Source organism: Alternaria novae-zelandiae, assembly GCF_023758075.1.
Source record: "Alternaria novae-zelandiae strain BMP 2774 chromosome Unknown scaffold_17, whole genome shotgun sequence".
NCBI lineage: Eukaryota > Fungi > Ascomycota > Dothideomycetes > Pleosporales > Pleosporaceae > Alternaria > Alternaria novae-zelandiae.
In genome coordinates, this window is record NW_026056977.1 from 609286 (window position 1) to 630699 (window position 21414).

General features: G+C 51.0%; 7 protein-coding genes and 1 non-coding gene across 8 annotated transcripts; 3 read left to right on the plus strand and 5 right to left on the minus strand.

Annotated features, from left to right (window-relative positions):
- Positions 1 to 8102: 8102 nt before the first annotated feature.
- On the minus strand, positions 8103 to 8204 carry J4E88_008029. Its single transcript has one exon. It is a non-coding gene; the product is annotated as a tRNA-Lys (tRNA).
- A 1012-nt stretch (positions 8205 to 9216) lies between these two features.
- On the minus strand, positions 9217 to 10044 carry J4E88_008030 (uncharacterized protein; the record flags this gene model as incomplete). The annotated part of the gene is made up of 1 exon (XM_049401643.1): positions 9217 to 10044. The coding sequence occupies one exon, from the start codon at positions 10042 to 10044 to the stop codon at positions 9217 to 9219; it is 828 nt and encodes a 275-aa protein (XP_049252716.1).
- A 1614-nt stretch (positions 10045 to 11658) lies between these two features.
- On the plus strand, positions 11659 to 12710 carry J4E88_008031 (uncharacterized protein; the record flags this gene model as incomplete). Its single annotated transcript, XM_049401644.1, has 2 exons — positions 11659 to 12105; positions 12159 to 12710. The coding sequence occupies 2 exons, from the start codon at positions 11659 to 11661 to the stop codon at positions 12708 to 12710; spliced, it is 999 nt and encodes a 332-aa protein (XP_049252717.1).
- Positions 12711 to 13497: 787 nt separating this feature from the next.
- On the plus strand, positions 13498 to 14527 carry J4E88_008032 (uncharacterized protein; the record flags this gene model as incomplete). Its single annotated transcript, XM_049401645.1, has 4 exons — positions 13498 to 13707; positions 13758 to 13801; positions 13852 to 13901; positions 13956 to 14527. The coding sequence occupies 4 exons, from the start codon at positions 13498 to 13500 to the stop codon at positions 14525 to 14527; spliced, it is 876 nt and encodes a 291-aa protein (XP_049252718.1).
- Positions 14528 to 15259: 732 nt separating this feature from the next.
- Positions 15260 to 15586, plus strand: J4E88_008033 (uncharacterized protein; the record flags this gene model as incomplete). Its single annotated transcript, XM_049401646.1, is given in 2 exon segments — positions 15260 to 15407; positions 15423 to 15586. 2 exon segments carry the CDS (start codon positions 15260 to 15262, stop codon positions 15584 to 15586), a joined length of 312 nt encoding a protein of 103 aa, XP_049252719.1.
- A 111-nt stretch (positions 15587 to 15697) lies between these two features.
- Positions 15698 to 17105, minus strand: J4E88_008034 (uncharacterized protein; the record flags this gene model as incomplete). Its single annotated transcript, XM_049401647.1, has 2 exons — positions 15698 to 15968; positions 16021 to 17105. 2 exons carry the CDS (start codon positions 17103 to 17105, stop codon positions 15698 to 15700), a joined length of 1356 nt encoding a protein of 451 aa, XP_049252720.1.
- A 1199-nt stretch (positions 17106 to 18304) lies between these two features.
- Positions 18305 to 18825, minus strand: J4E88_008035 (uncharacterized protein; the record flags this gene model as incomplete). The annotated part of the gene is made up of 2 exons (XM_049401648.1): positions 18305 to 18666; positions 18720 to 18825. 2 exons carry the CDS (start codon positions 18823 to 18825, stop codon positions 18305 to 18307), a joined length of 468 nt encoding a protein of 155 aa, XP_049252721.1.
- Positions 18826 to 20025: 1200 nt separating this feature from the next.
- J4E88_008036 (uncharacterized protein) lies at positions 20026 to 21383 on the minus strand (the record flags this gene model as incomplete). The annotated part of the gene is made up of 2 exons (XM_049401649.1): positions 20026 to 21079; positions 21130 to 21383. The coding sequence occupies 2 exons, from the start codon at positions 21381 to 21383 to the stop codon at positions 20026 to 20028; spliced, it is 1308 nt and encodes a 435-aa protein (XP_049252722.1).
- Between the last annotated feature and the right edge of the window lie 31 nt (positions 21384 to 21414).

The window sequence follows — 21414 nt, forward strand, 5'->3', positions numbered from 1 at the left end:
GAAAATTCGAGACGAATTAATAGGCCCGAAGTGCTTTTGTATCAGATCGGTCTTCCACGTGCAATCGCCTGTCTTGGACAACGCCCGTACTATTGGTGTGCAAGTCATGCAGCGACCGTAGCCAGAGCGCTGGGTCAGGCCTCATGCGCATTAACCGACGACCGGCGGCCATCACGTACTGCAATCCAGCTTGGCCAGTGACATGCTCGCTTGACCACGCTTGTGCAACGCAACTGTGGAATCGCTGATTATCCTCAATCGCGATGACGCGAGTGGAGATTAGTCGAGCCTTTGCCAGGGCCTTGCTAGCGAGATGAACACTGTGGAGAAGGACGCGCCTTCGCAGCCAATTTGTCGCAGGATAGCATACCATGACAGCGCCAGCAGTTCACGTCGGCGTCATCCCTGCACCACCCTTCGAGACCTCTCCAACGACCGCGAGCATCGGGGGATCATCGCAGCGGGCTTTCGCTACTGGGCGGTCACGTCACGACGTCTGCGTATTGGGCCCTCATCTGCGCAAACCAAACCCTACCAGTCTCCAGTCTGCGTCAGCTCTCTCGCTCAGGCACTTCGGCCCTGTCTCCATTGAGGCCTTTATCGCCGTCCTCATCATCTTAGATCCGGACACTGTTGAATCTCATCCTGGCTCAACCACGCTTCCCCGGCGACGTTCGTACGCACAGAGCCATGCTAAATTAACCTCACAGCTTGCATACTCCTTAGCATACTGCCTTGTATAGGCCCCTTACATACGTACCAGAAATCGGGGTCAGGCAAGACATGACATTCGTCTCTTCACCAATCCAAGGCCATCCACATGGTGGCTTGACTAGACTTTCACACAAGACGATGCAAGTGGATCGCGCCGCCGCTGACGCTAGGCGGCTACCGCTGGCTGTCATCGCATCCCACCGTCGAGACGTGACAGGCAAAGCATCCCAAACAGCGACTGTGCGAAGGGTCCGAGCCATCAAAGTCATGACGCTCGGACTTTGCTGGCCTGCACACCCATCCATCCCGCACATCACTTGGTCCAAGCGGGCCCACCAACAGCAACCTGGTCGCTTGGCCTCTAGAAGATGATCTTGTGCTTGTGAGGAAGGAGGATTGATGAACCCTGTGAAATCCTCTGGTGCGAAGAGGCGCTCCAACGCAGCAGTCCGGTTGCGTAGTAGCGTGGATATACTTCGCCACTTTTAATCATCCACTTGTTCAACCAAACAGCGTCGTCTAAATTTCTATATTCGGTCCCTACTTCTTTTCGTATGTATGCAGGCTTTTGCTTTTGGCGCCTGTCGTCCTGAAGATTGCAATGCGCCCCCGCTAACGAACGGCCGTGGTAACGACTAGCTGCCTTGAGCTGTCACTGTCGGTGCGCAACTGCTTCACCATCGCTTCTGCTACTTGGTTATTTACCTGGTTCTTGACTATTACTACCTCTTGGCCCCTGCTGTCAGTGCGCCTCCGAAGCATTGATTAGATCGAGAATCCCATGGCACGGTAGATCAGCAAGTGTCCCGTCGACCGCTCCGCAAGCAAGATCTTGTAGTGCCGGCTCCAGCGTTTGAGAAGTCGCCTCGTTTGACATCCCAGGTATGTACACTGTTTAGCTTCCTGTCCATCATGGATCTTTGTGGGGCCTTGTTGAACTTTAAACATTAAATGCTTATACCCTCAGGTCCTTCAATGCACTACGTATTGCCGCGTCTTGATATTCGGGTCTTGCGACAAGAGTGCGCCTCACATGGCTGTGGGTACAGAACGCCGCGCGAAGAAGACGGCAGCTAGATTAGAGCACTCGTTGCTTTTACAGCCCCTTCAGGACGCCATGTCATTCAACCCCCCGAACCATAACACTGGGTTTGGTCGTTCCCATGCCGCCGACACTGCTTCTACACCAAGCCCCACAGATCGACTCGAGTCCGCCCATGATTCTGCGACCGGTCAGGAACCCGCTACCCAACCTCACCAACATTCGAATAAGAAGAGACGCTCCTCAAAGAGCAAAGTACCGGGAGAGCTCCGCAAGTCCTCATCAACTCCACACATGCGCCACTTAGCTCTTGGAAACCCTGGTGACCTGTCGCCGACAAGTAACAAGCCGAGGAACAAGCTAGGATACCATAGAACCTCAGTTGCTTGTGGTAAGTGAACAAACAGCGCATTCTGGTGTCGTGCTCGATCACTGACTGTTGGGAACAGGGCATTGCAGGCGCAGAAAGATACGATGTCTTTTAGCTCCTGACGATCCCGCAGGCCGTTGCTCCAACTGCATTCGGCTGAAAAAGGAATGCAACTTCTACCCAGTTGAGCATAACCCTGATATGCCGCAGCCCCAATCTATCTCGTCGAAGTCGGGTAGTGCAGTTCAACCAGCTACACCTGTCTCTACTTCACCTCGGCACCCTTTGTCCTCCTCAGGCGATGCCATGGAGTTCCGTACACCATTCTCTGGACCTGCGTCGAACGGGCAACCTCCAAACTTCGGATATCATGGCGACCACGACAGTGATCCTCACCATGCATCTGTCACCAGTGGCCGTAGGTTTAATGCTGCCTCAGGCCCGCATTCGCTGACGAACAAAGTCCCAGTACAGCACCCTCCTTACCCTTATCCTCCCCCAATAGAAACCCAATGGCCACCAACGAACAGTTTCCTACCTTCATCCACTGTAGGCGAAAGCCCCACGTGGCGCAATTCACCTTCAACCGCAAACTCAGCGTACGGGAGCGAATCAAACGTTTCAGGTGGTCATACACCAGCCGCGATGAGTACGAGCTCGACCATGTCATACGGTCACCAGGACGGCCACTGGAGCCAGCAACCATCGTTTCAACCACCATCACGCTCGATGTCATACGGAAACATTGAAGGACTTCCGCAACAATATCCAGGCCAAGGTCTCGGTATCCAACACGAAAACTACCGGAGAACTTCTCCGTATCCTTATCCGACCTCGATAGACACAAATCCTTCCACAATCCACGCGACCACGATAGGCGCATCCACAGCGGCGCCATTATCTGCACCCGTTGTTCCGAACCACTCGTATTATCCGGCTCCCTGGTCATCATACGACGCCATGCCCAACCATGGACCACCAATGCCTACAGCTGGGCGTTCTATGAGTGCGCAGTGGTATGGGGAGCCAGGACATCTCGACCGGGTACAAGAAGAGGTGACCCCACCAATGGCATACCATCACCAAGGGCTACCGCAATTCTACTCCGGAGCATAGTCAACTACCAAACGTATAGCGGTTACAACAGTACAACTTTCGCGCGGTTCCACAACCTCCAAATCTCGATCTCACACTCTGTATGGTGGCTAATGGCATGGATCAGGGAACACTTTGGCGACAGCTCCGATGTGAGCGGTCTTATCAAAATCATCATTTCCGGAGTTAGAGGCGCGATACGACTGGAATTACGATACATGGTTTGGAGATCATGCTTTTCCAATGGACCAATAAGTGATCTTGGGCGTTACTAGCATTGCAAGTTTTTGATTTTCAGCTTCACAAGGACTCCATAACGGGGCGTCATTCTTCCAGGTTCATTCAGGTTTTGCTTGGGCAGCCTTCATGTCCCAATTTCGGCGGTTTCGTTTCACACTTCCAATCAGCATCTCACAGCCACTATCACATGTACAAACAACGCCGATTGGAGGATCATTTAGAGAGATGCTACATGTAGCTTTGCGAATACTTCGAAAGCATATGCGCCGAATTCGATACCCAGATAGTAACATATCGCTACTTCACTACCTGAGCACCTCGGCACGTTTGTGACACCTGTTTTCTGTCGTTCACGGTATGGCGTCCCCGCAACTACAGCAAGCATACGTTACCCACATGGTTTCACGGGGACCGTGGGGTCACCAATGCGAAACCGACTTGTCAAATACCACCGGGTACTTTGCAAGTCATAATTATGTTCAAAACATGGTACTTCCTGGTACCAATGAAAGTATTGTTCTGGAAGGTGGCATGACTGTCTTGGCTTTGGCCTGAGGCACACACGCAATGCTCGGCGAAGGCAAGGCGCTCCGAAGTAAAACTACGGTTGAACGGAATATTCCCAAACACCTACACTTACATCATGCTTACGAAACTCCCATGATCAGGAATCTTTAGACAACCCCATTTTATATACCTTCTCTACGCCAATACCAGCAATGCAATGGGTACAACTATCTGTGTGTCAATCAGACAATGCATGAAGGTCACGGACCGGCTGTTAGCAAATGGCATCGCACTGAAGCCTCATTACATGCGCGAAGATGAAGCCACGCAACTAGCCGTACCATAGCATCTTCGTACCTGCGTCTACGAGGTACGATCTATAAAACCGGTTCTATGACTTCGGTCGTTCAGCCTTGAAAAGAGCCTTGGATAAAGTCAAAAGTCAACCGTCGTCAGCAAACCCTAATGACGTTTGACCTTTGTGCAAGCGAAGCATGTATCCCAGGACCCGGAATAAATTCGCTTCCCAGCCCAAACCTGCGGACATTGCGCAGACGCCCAGGCCTCCTGTCCAGACTTCTTGAGACTGTCGTATGCAACTTGGAATACGTACCCGAACCTCGGTCATTCAAGGTGGCAGTTGATCCACTTTTTCTCGTCGCTTCTCTACGATACTGGGAAAAGCTCGGACCGTGATTAATCCTCCTTCAATTCCGGACCATGAGACAATGGCTGCGGAGGGAACGGAAATTGCTTTTGCCTTTGGCTCCCAGTTTTGCTGGACCAGGACTCGACTTTTTCCCCGCTACCACACAGCCGGGTAGGAGGCCCGTCGACGTTTGCTCCGGAATGACCCTTGATCTTTTCCGACCATGTTCTTGCTGATCGCACTTGGCTGAATCATGGGCCAAAGCCTCGGTTGTTAATCCTCTCGGCGCTCTTACCACAAATGTGGAGGTGTGCCTGTACGGACTAAATCGAACAAAGAGAATGTGGGTTCAGCGCGTGGACACGATGTGAAGAGGTGCGTTTTTCTGCTTATTCCCAGCAGCGGCTACTGCATGGGCTCAAGGGTCTCTGTGGAGAGGCGTGCGTAAAAATCGCTAGTTCGCAACAACCACGTTGGTCGAATTCAGCGTAGTTACGTACACGATCTGGTGGTCACCACACGTTTACAAGTTTCAGCGACACTCTCGAACCACTCGGCAGCCGCAAACTTCATGCGCGCAGACATTCAAAGTTACACAGATGTACGCGCAAGCCACTGCAGCCCTATGCGCGAACGACATACTGGCAGCACGATGTTACATCATTTGGTGACACAAGTTCAGGGTTTCTCGAAGGATTCAGAGGCGTGTCTAGGCATCCAATCGCGCATTTCTCCCATGCAGGATACTGGGGCACAAGAGGTTTGTCCTGTCACAGTTAGGCGTGCTGGCGGGATGTCTTCCGGCAGTAGTACTGTATCCACACAGATCCTCATCATCATCATCATCGGTCTGCACACCAGCTTGTTTTCATCACAGCCCACCACGATTGCCAGCTTCCTAGCGTCGTAAAAGCCGGCCGTTGCCGTATGACAGTTATCGGCATCTAACCCCTGCAACGGAAGGTTGCAACGAGTGTCGCAATCGCGTTCGTGCGCGTCTGCAGGGCAAAGCTGAAGGAACATGCACGCAAGGTTGGGAACGCTACCTTCCCTATCGCTCGACTGACGCATACCCAACCGCAAGAGTCACTGGCCTGTTACTCATGGAAAATTCACGCGTGTAAAGCCGCGGAACTGAACCCTGTCAGATCCGCCTATCCGTGCTTCCTGTCAGTCATTGAGCGCGCACCGTACCTCCCGTTCCGCTGGGTTTTGACGCGGTTTCGACGATCCAGGCCTCCTTTGCGAACATCAAGCATAAACGCCTGCAACCACCCTGGCGGCCATGTAGGCCTAATGGATTTTCGAGACATACAACGAGTCGGAAAGCATGCAGCCACTACATTTTCACACCCCCCCCAATAGCCTTTCCCTCGCGTCTCTGACCCAACCACCACGACTGTCAAACAATCTAAACTGCATACCAACAAAGCAGCGTGACTTGCACGCAATGCGCTCATGCTGCACCGCGCCGCGAGGCCACAGCTGCAGCATTAGCCGTCCATCTTTTAAAGTCCACTTTAACATCCTTCCATCCGATCCGGGCAGGATTTCCGAGCTATGCCCCAATCGAACGTATAGATGAACAGCACACACGACCGGCATTAGGCAAGCAACTCAAAGACTCTGTTCGCTGGGTCCGCTGCAAACGCATCATGCGCGGTCGGACCTCTCTCGCGTTTTTGCTGCTCGTGTGTCATCACATACAGGCAGCGCGTGCTGCACTCCAGACTCTTGGCTTCACGCATGGCGCGATTGCGCAAACTTACATCCGCGCGCTATGGCATCGACGCTTTGGTTGCATATACGGACTGGCGGTTTGTGGAGTACCTGCATGCCTGTTCACATAGCTATAGGCGGGCAGGGCTATGTTGTGCATGCGCCTTCCCATTATAACATGGCTGAACCATAGAGTAGGTAAGATGGACAGTATGCGAGTCATTTCGGCGGATGGAAGCCTTCCCGGTGTCAGTGGATGCTGTGGGTCGGTCGAGATATGTACTCATGAAGAGTGAAGCTGTGTCTTGCATCGCATCGCATCATGCAAGACTACTACGAGATAGGAAGACCACGATGACCTTCCTCTAGCTTATCCCTCAAGACGGATATCCGCGCAACTTCCCCGTAGCCCCCTAACCACCTACGTGTCTCTCTACTCCGGAGTAACCAACCCCGATAAAGACCTTCCCTTACGCCTACAATTCCAAAAAAGACTCCAGCAAAAGACGGTCCGAATAGCAAGCGGAACTAGTACATGTCAAATAGTGCTTGATGTGGGTTGCAGACTAGATGCTCTTCCACCGGCTGCTCTGCTACAGCAACCGGTGCGGCGTACCCTAGGTTTGAGCTAGCTGCTGGCTGCCTACTGTACGCCTGCTGATCACTACAGATGCGTAAAGGCTTGTTTGGATGTTGAAACAGAGTCTGGGGCTAGGAGTTTGCCGGTAGCTCACATGCGTGTTCGCTAAGGTGTCTTGGTGTGATTGAGAGTATTCATGCGCGTGGGAAGATGTGCCCTATCAAGATGATGAGGATGGTCACTGATGATGTGCTAGGGATTGTAGGCGTAGTGTCTCGTACAGGTTTGGAGAGGCTTGAAGTAAAGATACGTAGGTACTATGCTGAAGTGAGACTGTGAGGTGATTAGACCTTGGTGCACGCGCATGGCTAGTATGACCGAAAGCCGATCGGGCGCGAGAAGACATTGTGAGATGGAGACTTACATTGGCGCCGAGGGCTTACCGAGAAGTGTACATTGCGTAGTGTATACCTCGGTCATACCTCATGGCTCAAAGGTAGTTGTAAGTCCGCATTCATTGCAGCGCACTGTTCGTACAAAACCCACGCGTTACATTATCTTCATGTGTGAAATGTCAAGAATGATGTGTAAAAGGGTTACACGGAAGCTATGTTGTGTCCATCTAAAGACTGAGAAATAGAATGTGACTTTGCTCACCCGCAGCTATCTCGACTATCAATGCACGTTACTGCCTTTGCGGCATCTATCTTCTATCGCAACAAGCCGAAAAGCTGTGTTCCTCGTGTCTTCTCTCATGGCTACTGATTCCAGCAGCTTTCCATCTTGTTGGCGCGAGGATGCTGCTCCGACACTGTCCTATCAGAAGTTACAGCGCACGAACATGAAGTAGCGGCGATCGAAAATCGTTGCAAGCTTCAGAGAGTCTTTTTTTATGTATGTAAACGCTAGGAACATACCAGAAAAGGGGTGCGTCCATTGAAGTGAAGATAAGCTCTTACCAAATTAGTACAGGATGGAAAAAAAGAACTCCTAGTACAAAAGCAAATCAGCACGAAGACTACATATAGCGAGCAAAGTGCTGTATGTACGTGTTACAACAACTGTCGCTGTGTTATTGTCGTTATTGTTATCGTCACCGATTTTCCGAAAAGTTGAGAAACATCCTTCACCACCACATCATCATCCCCTCCCTCCGGGAGGTGTACCACACGCAAGCAAAAAGGAAAGCCCGACGTGGGGGTCGAACCCACAACCTTGAGATAACCAATCGAGTCTTTAGGACGTGAAAGCTAAGAGTCTCACGCTCTACCGATTGAGCTAGCCGGGCGATTTGATGAAATCTGGTGATTTGATGGAGATTTTGGAAATCGTAACGCTTATATCGCTGAACACGTTCTGGGAAAGCACGATGATGGGGTCCGAAAGATTCATTCGTGATCTTGATATGTGGGTGGAACATCTTGGGCGGCGAAGTGGGGTAAAAGAAAAAAACTGCAGTGGGCCGAACCACGCCGCATCGAAGCAAGGGAATGCATTGCAACACCGGACCAGCACCAACGACGCTACCCACAGTCTACCTTTGGAGATGAGAAACAGTTTTGAAGTTTGAAGTCCAAGAAAGGAGAAATCGTGGTATACTTAGCTTCGGCGCGTATTTATGCCGTTGGGTTTCCGCCTTGCGATGACTATCTACTAAGTTCTTTATGCCAATATGAGAAGACGGTATCTTCACTGTATGCTGCCTACGTATCCAGAATGAGCAAGTTAACTATAGTGGCTAAGGTTATGCATACCCCTATCTATATTGTGTTTGACAGAATGCTGGTGATATGCGCCACAAGTTTCGTCGTCGCACAGTGAACGAAACAAAGGATCATCATTATGGTAGCTATATATCTCTCGATTCTTGCATCTCGCGAAGCTGAGAGAATCAGCATTCAATCGGCAACTCAAAGTGACTATTGTTTTTTAACGCGACATGGAAAACATGAAGCTCCAATATCTACTACTGTGTCGATTGCACTCTCGTGATACAAGCTTAGTGTATGTATCGTTGCTAGGCTATCTATTATTACATTATTAATCGAGAGCTAAACGTTTATCAAGCTATCTTTCGCTAACAGAACGCCGTCATACCCAGAGTGGCTGAATCCGATCGTAATGTACAATCTATGCGAACGAACAAAATCGAAAGTCATACTTGCGAGAGTGCAGTCCTTGACTCCTTGCGGTCATGCGATAGGTCCAAACGCCCTCTCTAAGACTCATCTCTTGCGCCGACGCATTACGCGACCTTTTCGGAAGGCCTAAATCCACCAGCCAATATCCACGAAGAAAACTCACAAGTTCATTCCATCCCAATCCCCCTGCGTCGGCCCCCCGAACCGCTCCCGCCGTAGCCTATCATTCTCCTCAATCAACGCATCCCTCTCCTTCTCAATACTCTGAATATACTCAATCGCGCTCGCCAAGATCATCGCCTTACTCGGCTTCGGCTGCCCAACCACTCCAGCCTCCTCGCTCTGCCTCAATATCGGCACCGACTGTCTCAGCCTCTCCAGTTCAGAATTGAGCCCCTCTCGATACTTGCGCTCAACCTGATTATGCGGTAACCGTTTTGAGCGCTGATACTTTAGAGTCGGAGAAGACAGTTCTTGGCTGTCGGTGGTATTGCGGTCCATCTTCGGGCGACCCCGCTTCCTCGTGGGGCGTTTGGGGGTGGATGATTCGGAGGCAGAGGTTGGCGAGGATGGGGATTCGTGCTTTAGCATGTGTGGGGAGAGAGATGGCGATATGAGCGGTTGCGGCGCGTCTCCACCGTGCGACGAGGGTTGCGACGTTGTGCTTGTGGGGGAGATACAGTCTGGTTCGTTCGGTTGTGGTGGCCTTGTGTTTGTAGTGAAGTCGAACGGGTATGGCTCGAATGGACTGGGGTGTATGGTGTTGAATGTTTGCGTCATAGTCTGGTGATTGTTCCTGGTCGATATGCTGGCCCTGAAAAACGTCGCATTGCAATCTTCTTCTGTCTTCGAAGTCGTGCCGGATACACTCTGAACGGATGTGAGGTTTTGATCGAAGAATGTATCAGAGTCAAAGAAGGTGTTCAGCGAGTCATCTGGGCCTGGCCCGCCAAGATAAGGATTGTCGAAGTAGTTGGTGTACGGCATGGTGTTCTGTGGTGGAGAATGTTCGGTATGTTCGGTCTTGGTTCCATGCGCATTACTCGAGAAGTTCATTCAGACTGCGTCGACTCGTGTATCGGTGGACGTGTTCGTTGTTGTTTGGCGGTTGATGTATGGATGTCGCTGGGAATGACGAAAGGCCTGGTATTATAAGAATACGAGGACGTAATTGTATCGACGATTCGAGAACTGCACACCCAACAGAGTAGGTAATAGGTCCTCGTGACCTGCTGGGAATCCACCACTAAGGTTGATCAGGTTCCGGTGTAGTGGCTCAGTACAGTCAAGATGCTTCCAGTAGCTGTACGGTAAACCCAAAATCGCAAGTTAGTTGTGGATCCGTCCTACCCTCAACCATTATTGGCACGGCTAAGTAACCCTTCCGCTTCCGCGAGTTTCACTGCAACGTCTGCTACTCATTCAAAGGGTCAAGTTTTTACAATGACTGTAAACGTCGAACGATAAGCACCTCATCGGCACTGTCCGGTAGGAGCAGCATCTCGTGTAGTCCCGGGACGAGCTCCACTACGCCGAAAGTCGGTTTCCGCACATGCTCCGATCCCGAGTTTCCGATATGACTCTGAAGCCGCATTGCAAACACTGCGAGGTTCGTTTACGTGCGTATAACCTAATTTACCCTGTTGATCCTGGTAAGGCCGCGAATTGCGGTCTCAGAATGTACTCAACAAAGCCATGATGCAGGATCTGATTTGCTTTCGCTTGTACGCGGCTAACTCGGGACGGATCGTATAAACTATCTGCGATGCCGGATGGCTTCCTCACGGTATGATTACTGGCTTGCTTTATTAGTAGATGTTTTGCGGTACCCCGATCGCAAGGTAAATGACAGTAAAAGATCCCTAAAGCCTCATTCTTGCCGACGGTAGATTCCCGGATGCATGCGGATGGAACGCGTTGCTTCTAGATACAACAAGTGAGTTCGCTTACTCCTTGGTATCGCATCCTTCCAAGGTTGTGCCCGATGATGGTAGAGGTTTTCTCCGAGCACCCGTCATGGTACCACATCTAGGCATCGGCGTGCGCCAACAGGCATCTCCGTTGTTGTAGTAATCGAGGGAAATAGCCCGGGCTTAACGAGAGAGGCTGAAAAAGTCGAGAAGTCTTTGCGGCGCATGCGGCTATGTTGAGGTTGGTGCAAGGCAGCTCGTGAGAGTGGCGTGATACTTGTCGGCAAGGCCCGAAGTAGTAAGTCTAGCCGGCAAGGATATCCACAACTCGTGGCCATCGCGTTTTTCTGTGACCTTGGCGAGTGCAGCGTAAAGAATAGTAATCCTGCGCAAGGCTCCTCCACAGAAGCCAAAGACGTGTACAGACTGATAGCGAGCAGCAGCATCATCTCGCAGCCGAAGTCGTAGCTACAATGGCAAACGAAGAGTATAGCAGCAGTGTTTGAATATCATCACTAATAAAAGACATGGAACGTAGTGGACATTTCTTCCATTGATGAAGGTAATGTTGCTGCCTACAAACATGGCATCTTTGTTTGTTGTAGACACTCGCGATTTATCAAGGTCACAGCTTCTCAACCCCGCTACCCCTCAACGCGCGGACTGAAGCATGAAGCTCCCTGCCTCCGCCATGACAACACCAACAACATCAACAACGCCTAATCGCGTCAAGACACGCTTCCTCATCATCTCAGATACACATTCCAAATCTCCTTCCGATAACATCGCCCATGATGAGGCTGCCTTCCGCCCGCCACTGCCCAAGGCAGACGTGCTTCTCCACTGTGGCGACCTGACCATGATAGGTCATCTGGATGAATATGAAAAGACTCTGGACATGCTGGAAAGCATCGATGCGGGTCTGAAGCTCGTCATAGCCGGAAATCACGATATCACTCTGGATGACGAGTATTATGCCCGAAAAGGCGAATACATGCACAGAGGAGACAGATACGACAAAGACCTACCCGCCAAAGCGAGAGAGATGTGGAAGGGCGAGCGGGCTAGGAGAGCTGGTGTGACGTACCTGGAAGAAGGAACGCATACATTCCAGCTCCAAAACGGGGCCAACCTAAGGGTATGCGCATTGCTGAACAGTCGACAACTCCGTTCGAAGCTAACAGCGTTCAGGTCTACGCGTCTCCGTACCAACCGGAATTCTGCGACTATGCCTTCCCCTATTTCCGCAACGAAGACCGCTACAACCCTCCCCATCAATGCACGCCGAACGCCAAACCCATCGCCGAAAACCCCGTTCCAGACTTTCCCAACATCGATGTTATGATGACCCATGGACCTCCTATGGGTGTCATGGACGCGACAACAACAGGACAGCACGTTGGTTGCGACCACCTACTTCGCGCTGCTCGACGCTGCAAACCCAGGCTCCATTGCTTTGGGCATATACATGAGGGCTGGGGCGCGCAAAAAGTGCGCTGGAACAACAACGGTCAGCTGGATGTCAGGATGGAAGAGCATATCGAAGATGTCGAAAGTGTGCCAGTTGATCACGATGTGAATAGAGAGAGGAGGTCGGCTGCTGTTGATATCGGCGAGGGTGGCGATACTGCGGTTGAGTTTGGGCGAGAGACTTTGATGGTCAATGCGAGTATTATGAGCGTAACGTATAAGCCATGGAACGCGCCTTGGCTTGTGGATATGGACCTCGAAATGGCAAAATGATCTGGAATGACTGCACGAAGAAGACAGCAAAGAGACCTAAGAGCGCAACTAGCTCAAGGAGTGGGCATCGATGAGACGAACCAATTCGCAGGCTTGCGCGATACGGTTATCACGATTGGCAGAGAACGATCGATCGATACCTAAGCAGCCAGGTTAAACCTATGAATGAGTTACATCGCGACGACCTTCTACGTATCTTCTCACAGTCTTTAGATAGGGTCTTGCATTGGTCATAACTCGTATTTACAGAAGGACTGCTAAATCGAGTTGAGTCAGGATTGAGCGAAGACTCCCGGGCACATTTTGATGCTATATAACCCATGAGTTGACGCCTCGTATATGTGATGAACTAGTAAAGACCCCACCACATTGAGCCGGTAATCAAAACGTGACAGCGCGTGCCGGTGGATTCATTACATCAGTGATGCAATCATGACCTGCATCATTCTCAACCCTCTTCGACGCGTTTGAATCGCGATTCTGCGTGCATACCCCTCAATCGAACTCAGATTTTCCTTTTATTTGTTCCACTTAATTTCTGGTCTTTCAATTTTGAGATTTCGTTTTCGCCATGTCGCTCAAAATCCCACACGTCACCTTGACGCGCTTTGCAACGCGGTGCTCATACCGTGACGTCAGACCGTTTACCCGCTATATCACAACATCTGCAGCACGACCTCTCCCCTCTTCAATCTCTGCACTCTCAAATCGCATGCAATCAATTGAACGCACGAAACAAATCACAAATCAATTCCAACCGCAGAATCAACAGCGCAATTACGCAAACATGGCTCCTACCAACAATGCCGAACTCCAAATGGGCCAGGTCTTTGATGTCAAGGACAAGGTCGTTCTAGTCACCGGTGGTGGCTCTGGAATTGGTCTCATGATCACACAGACTCTCGCTGTCAACGGTGCTAAGGTTTACATTGTTGGACGGACGGAGGAGAAGCTCGAGAAGGTAGTTGAGGTGCATGGCCAGAACATTTCAGGACAGGTGAGTCTTCGACATGATCAAAATCAGGAATGTAGACTAACAGTCACTAGATCATTCCCATTGTCGGAGACTGCAGCACCAAGGACGGCGTATCGTAAGTCACCCGTGCTGTTCGATCGAGAACGGCGTCTAACCACCTCACAGTAAGATCAAGAAGGAGATCGAATCAAAAGAGAAGTGTCTATGCGTGCTTGGTAAGCTCTCCACTACCCATTACTATCTCCTACAACGCCAACTAAGACCTCCAGTCAACAACGCCGGCATCGCCCCCGGCAAGACCGAAGTAAAAGGCTCCGCCGAAGATCTCGTCTCTAAGCTCTTCGATGGCACAACCGAGAAAGAATGGCTCGACGTCTACCAGACCAACGTCGTCGGCCCCTTCCTCATGTCCACCGCCTTCCTCCCTCTCCTCCAAAAGTCCACCGAGACACACCCAGGCTACTCCGGCACCATCATCAACATCTCCTCCATCTCCGGTCACATCAAGATCTCGCAAGGTCACTTCGCGTACAACTCCAGCAAAGGCGCTGCGATACACCTCAACAAGTTGCTCGCGAGCGAGATTGCGAAGAACGGGATCAAGGTCAGGGTTAACTCGATTGCGCCGGGTGTCTTCCCTTCAGAGATGACGACCCAAGAGAGCAGAGACGACAACCAGAAGAGTGAGATGCCCAAGGAGCACAAGGAGGGTCTTCCTGCGCAGAGGCCTGGAAAGGATCAGGATATGGCTGCGGCTATCTTGTTTGCTGTTGGTTGCCAGTATCTTAACGGTCAGACTGTTACCGTTGACGGCGGCTACGCGATTCAGGTCGGTAACTAAGCGTGCTGCTGGGGGGTTTCTCTTCTTACGATCCCGGTTACTTTGCTCGAAGATGAGCTTTACGATAATGTCAAAATGACTTAATTGAGCATTTGATTGCTTCATCATGATGGATTATTTACTCCACTGCAACCAATTGTCACCGTGCTTGCTTTTCTTGATTTCTTCTCCCAACACCCAACCAGGCAGATCAGGTAGACTTTGTTTCCCAATATCACCAGCCTCTTCAACATTCATGTACAAACCAATCTCTCTACTCCAATTCAGAACATTCTGCATATGTGCCGCAGTTATTTTGAAAAGGCTCTTGTTACCCGCGCTTAGAGTGGGATGTTTCGCTCGGTCGGATGTCTTGATCATGCTGCCATTAGCATCTCTACCGAGGTATATGCGCTGGAACCTAAGGACTGCTTTGTAGAGCTCCTCGATTTCGAAGTTATCTGTGAAAGTTTTGGGGTCATTTCCAGTTATGGGAGAGGACATTGTGAAGTAGACGGTGATGGGTGGCTTTGGTACGTTCGCTCGCAGTATATATGATGTGTGTTTGCTCGCATCTTCTAGTACGCAAGCATATGTACCCTTTCATGACCGAATGTTTGCGCTCTAACAATGTGAGAAAGCGCCATATGGTGGCTGCACGAGTGTTTGTCCAAGTTAAAATCCATTCGCGCCCTTTTGTCTTCCCCAACTCAGACATCATTCCCTCGTCGTAATCTCCTCTAAACACCCAAGATGTGCGGCCCCGGTCCTCTGGAAAAACTCTACTTTCATGGCTGCTTCATCGATCCGTTCTTTTCCCTCACCACCGAAGCCGAAAGAATGGACTGTCTTACCGGAAACGTGATGAGCCCGCTAAAAGATATGAAGTTTGTTTACCTGGGTACGTGGGGTAAAGATAAGTTCAGAACGCTCGACGAGGAGCAAAAGCGACACTTCAAACGCTGTATGAGCAAGATCACGGCATATCTGGAAGAGATGAATGAGTGGGTCGATGAGATCGAGGTGGAACTTGAGGAGAAGGCTGGAATACGGCGATGGGATTGCAAGGTGGAAAAGTAGGACTGTTATTCATAACATCCGCTATGTAAAAGAAATGTAAACGCCAACCCAGGCGCCATGCAAATATGCAACATCCACTCATTAACTTCATCAAAACCCTCTTGATACATCTTACAACTTGGCCTTTGGCCACTGGTCCATCAAATCCGTCATTTCGAACCTAGGCCAGTCGGGGTTGAGGCTAGGCGCCGGCCTCTCGCGATCCCATGCCCACTTCTCCTTGAGCGCTGGTTCCAGCTCGTCTTCCAACATCTGCACGACGTATTTGCCGAGAACGGGGAAGAACTTGTAGCCGTGGAAGGAGCCGCATGTGGCGACATAGAGACCCTTGGCACCGGCGTGCGGCGAGATGATGAAGTCGGAAGAGGTCGTGAATGCGTCCCTGAGTGATGTTAGCACTGATCGAACAGGAGAGATGGGCGTGTAGAACTTACCAGCAAATGCGATGCTTTTCCATCTTCCAATTCGCGCCCTTCTTCCCATAAAACACATCATTCGCGTGATCGATGTCCAGCTTCAACGGACCAGGCACGTCCCACTGGTTATAATCCTTTCCAGACGGCGGCGCAGAAACGAAGCGACCGGGTAGTACCTCATGTGTATGCTTGAAGATCTTCTCGCCCCACCACTTGAGCTCGCGGTCCTTGGTAGGCGGTAAGCTGCCGATGAAGGGTCCGTATGCGGCGGTGTAGCCCTGGACACCAACGGGCATGTCCTTGAACTTCTCGTACGATTTCTCGTCTAGAGTCGTCATGCCGGTCGTGATACCACCAGCGACAATTCTTGAGCCAGAACGGAGGTTGGGGTTGCCGCTTTTTTGGGCGGCTTGCTCGAGGAGCTTAGCGGTGTAGGCGCCGGTTGAGAGGATGGTATGGGTGGCTTTGATGGTGCTGCCTTGCTCGGTATTGACGCCTGTGCATCGACCAGTGCTGTCGATATCTAGGTCTTTGACTTTCTCGGTGATGTACTTGACGCCCTTTGCGATCGACCACTTGGTAACTGCTCTTAGCGCATCGCCAGCCTGTGCCCAGCCACTCGTCTTGTTGACGAGTACACTCTTTGCGCCATCGTAGTTCGCATCCTCAAAAAGTCCGCCGAACAACTTCTTCGCCTCCTCAATAGTGACTGACTGCAGGTCTGCTTCGCGTCCAAGCTTCTTGTAGTTGTCGATGACTTCTTGTGCGTAATCTGAACGGCAAACCCAGAAGATACCAGTCTCGTGGAAGTATGGCTGCCATAATGGATCCTCCTTGAAAACATCTTGCGCCTCAAGCGCGAGTCTGCAGTAGATGACATCGTCGTAGTCGGCGCGCACGACCTTGTTCCAGTCCCATGAAGCTGCTACGCGGTTATCGGCGTCCCAAGCATCCTGGTCGACAACGGTAACTTGTCGGTCTGGGTACTTCTTGATAAGGTGGTAAGCAGTTGAGATGCCGAAGACGCCGGCGCCAACGACGAGGTATGAGGGCTTGCTGGACGACATGTTGTTCAGTAACCAGGGCTTATCGTCGCAGAGCATAGAAGTGGGAGAGGTTTGATGCAGCGATGACCATCCAAGACCATCGCATTGCGTATTTATATCATCACGCACTACTACCATCACTCGCATCGCAATCGGCTAGTGAATATAGTGGGCCGAAAGCGGCCATGTCGTTGTGGTCGCTGTAGACTAGGCGCGGGGCATTCGTGGAGGTTGTTTCCTCATCGAGCAAGATTTTGCGACGGGCAAGCTCCGTCGCTTTTCCCGATGCTTTCTGCGCCGGCTGCCATGGCTCCAATTGGACATGGCTCGTGATTAATCGTCTGCCTATCTGCTGATATCGACGTCTGAAGCGTTGCGCAGTCGTCACCGACGGTTCCGATTATCGTGGCCGTTGGAAAGGTCGCCGCATCTAAGCGAGATGGCGGCCGTAGCGTGCTAACCCAATTCAGCTATGCAGCGCGATGAGTGAATCTGAAGTACAGACCGACACCACGATGAGATGTTGAAATCTTGTAATTTTAGGAGAGAAAAAGGATGAGAGATATCATATGTAGCCTGTCCTGGTCAGTCCAGGATATACGTTTAGGTAGTCGCCACGTGGTGCTGCGTCAAGCTCGGCAGCCACCGCGAGCTTGGGCTTTCTTTGGAACAGCATCACTGTGGACATACTATTCGCGATACTTCTAGTATATAGCCCTGCATGTTCCACGGATATGAAGTGCTTGAGTCGTAGTGTGCTAGCATCATGCGTCACCTAGCAAGCGGCACCATCGAACCTATCGCTTCCATGCGAACTGCACAACAACTCAGTTTTCATGCAAGGTATATATTCATCCATGTTACATGAGACTCGTACCATGCATGCAAGTTTCGGAAAGCTGTAGAGAACTGTGAGCGTCCCTACCAGTGACAAGGGGCGCCAGCGCATCAGGGGCCAACAAGCCAACCACAACCAGGCTCAAGACGACTAATACTTCGACTAGAACGTCGACTAGAAGCTTTTGAGTACCTTAGGCTTATACGCGAATTTAAGCTCGATGTAGAGCGGGTAGACTAGGATTGACAGCGTAGCCCAATGGCCCTGCAGGATGGCGTCGCGAGTCTGCTTCGCGTGGACACGGTACATTAACCGATCTAGTGCAAGAGCCGTCCATTGAGTGCCCAATAGGAGATCTTGCATGATCATTGGGCAGCTGTTTTGCCAGATGTCCAAATGTTGCCATCGTATTGCTCGCTCAGTACCGATACACTATGCCTCTCTCTGGTAGTGGGGTCACACCCGTCATCCCACTGCGGACAGCACGGCTTTCCTGAGGGTCGGGTGTGTCGACATCGTCTTCTGGCTCTGGACTCGAAAGCACGATGTATGGAGGTGGGGCCGCGCGGTCAGCCACAGTGTCGGTTCGCGATTTCTTCGCACTACCGCGCTCTTTAGCTCCAGATTGCACTCTCTTATGGCGCGGTTTCTTCGTGCCGGCCTTCGGCTTCAAGATGTATATCTCTTGGTCTGGTTTATCGCGTGTCCGGTAGAAGTCGTGACTCCCTGGAAAGCTACCGCCCCAATCAAGCGATTTGTGCTCAATTTTGTTGCCAAGAGCTTGCAACTGTCAGTTCGTAACACTGAATACCTCAGAGACAGGATATACTAACCATACAAATCTTCCTTGAGCTTCTTTGCCAAATTCACTCGTATTGGCTGCCTGCGCATCGGTGGTGGCTTTGGGCTCGGGGGCGCCGGCGGAGATGGCGGAGCCATTGGAACCGATAGAGGCGAGCTTATACTTGGTGGTTGGTAGAGAGATCCGTTATCTCCCATTTCGTCGTCATCGCTGACATGGGGAGGTTGATAGTTGCTTTGCGGTCGCACTGGCTCTGCAGCATTAGAGCCTAAACTAGTCTCAACCGAAGCTGAATGTGTTAGCTAAACTCTCTCTGAATATCGTGGAGATGGGACAGAATGACTTACGTAATACATTGTTAGCATCTGCTCCAAGAATCTGTACAGCAACATTGTCTTTCTCAAGAGGCTTTGCAGGTCTCGGTAGTGGAGCAATGAAAGCCCCCTCAATGTCTCTTGACACGGAAAGAACGTATCTAAAGCTGGGATTGAGGCCTGTAAATGTGACTCCGTCGCTAACAGCTTGCGATGAAATGTCGGGACACGAGCAAAGCCGATCTGTTTGCGGTTAGCTTGGCAATGGCAGCCTTTGTCCTTAGGATACTTGCCGCTATGGTATATTAAGGCGCCGGCTGTTTTCGGTATACGGCCAGGTGCGCGTTCAATCCGATGCAAGACAACTCTGATCGTCTTGTGCTTGTGCCTATGTGAGTCTATAGATTCCCACGTGACAACGAGTTCGCCTTTCTTCTCCGTTGGGGCACATTCAACCGATCGAGGCATCTGCAATAAGCGGCTTCTGGCCATGCTCTTTAGCCAGCGCTCATCAGCAGTGACTTGTGGATGTTCCCCATTCGCCATGAGCCGAGAGATCATGATATCCCATAGTTGTAGGACTGCATGGTCGCATGAAAATAGCTCCCCGCCTGAACTTTGGTTTTCTTCGCAGAAGGCTTGATCATGCGCTCCCTCCCAAGTAAGCCACTTGTTGTGAACCTTCCACGTACCCGCAAAGAATCCGGCATCGATATTCAAGTGCTCGCCTTTCACGAAGCTGAGATTCATAGCCTGTGTTGCTGGACAAGACCGCAGCAGACATTCCAACATTTGCCGCATGTATAACGCGAAGTGATTGTGGGTCCATCTAGAATATTTAACAAGTTCTGCGGACTTGAATCGGTGTAGCAGCTCATCTTTCGGCGTTCTGCAAAGGAAATACTTGCGCAAGATCCTCCATAACTCAGGGTCGATCGGTACGGGATTTTGGCGCAAACTCTTTTCAATGATGTGAACCTGCTAAGATGCAAGAATTAGTCGAGAGCATTCCAGTACATATCTTCAACTCACGTCTTTCCCCTCAGCAGCCGAATAGTAGAAGGCTGCCCGACCTTCCCCATCCGTATTGAGCGTCTTCATCTTCGCCCAGACCTGTCTGGCAATATCGCCGGGCATGAGCTCATCCTCTCCGTCGTCGATATGCAGCATTACATCGCCCATCTTATTGATAGAACTCAGAAGCAGTTCGGTATAGTCCGATACGAGTTCTGAGTCCGTTGACTGGTCTGTTCGTATAGCAGCTGTCCAGATGGCAGAGATTCCTTCACTCTCTTCTCCTCCGCCCGTAAGCGCATCGCGGTCCGAGCTAGTACTTCCCTCAACGAAGTTATAGCCGTATTTGTAGTTGTTCCCCCTGGTACCGCCGCGCGGTAAGCGAAGACCACGCAGGTACATGTGTCCTCGATATTTGGGGTCGCGGATGAGATCGCCATGACTGGTGTGGATGATATTCTGGGGTGGGTCAATGTCGAGTGCGACGTTAATCCATCTCTTGAAATCGGTAATCGAGAGTCGTTCACCTGGTTTCCTGCGTCCATATATATCCCGGGTAGGTCCTGGAGCGCCAACTATCAAACAAACATCTTCCCACGGATGCGAGTTACGAGTCCTCGGCTGACCCCGCGCCTTCTTCATCATCTGCTTCAAGATCGTCTCGTTAATGCGCGTGAGCGAACAGGCTAAGCTCCCCTTCTTATAGAGAAATCTCCACTTGAAACTACTGCTCTCATAACGGACGTTGTAGTTGTTGCGCCGATAAACAAGAGCGGAGATCTTCATCCCGTCTCCATGCTGTCCCGTTTGTCCATCATCATAGGCCTTAGTCGTCGCACCAGTACCCAGATTGCGGTACTTGAGACTGGCTTTGAAGTTGACGATCCTAAGGCCTCCCACGCAATATCCGTCCTTATCGTGTTTAAACTGTATAAAACCAAGAAGCTCTTTGGTTTCTGGGTGATGCGCCTCGATGAGTATGAGTCGTTTTGTCTTGTTCTCGGCATACGTAGGGCGAAGTTGGGATAGCTTCAGGTTGAAGGATTTCAGGATGCCGTCTCTCCTACAGCTAGTCAGACGTTTCTGCTATAGATCACCAGCAAATACACTCACCAGTTTTGGTAAGACTCACGGAAGGCTTCTTTACATGTCCAACGTGGCCTGTAAGTATTCACGATATTGAGATCCTTCGTCGTGCGATTAACGCCAATGAGATCAGTGTTCAAATCGAGTTGATTATTGTCGCCATCAGAGGACTCGTCGAAGTCGCTGGTGTTTTCATTCCGTTCCAATTGCTTTCCTGATGGACCGGGACCCGGGATCGGGTTGGCATCAAAGTTGAAGTCATCAGAGCCGAATAACACCATGACTTAGAACGAAGACCCGCAGCTGTGCGTA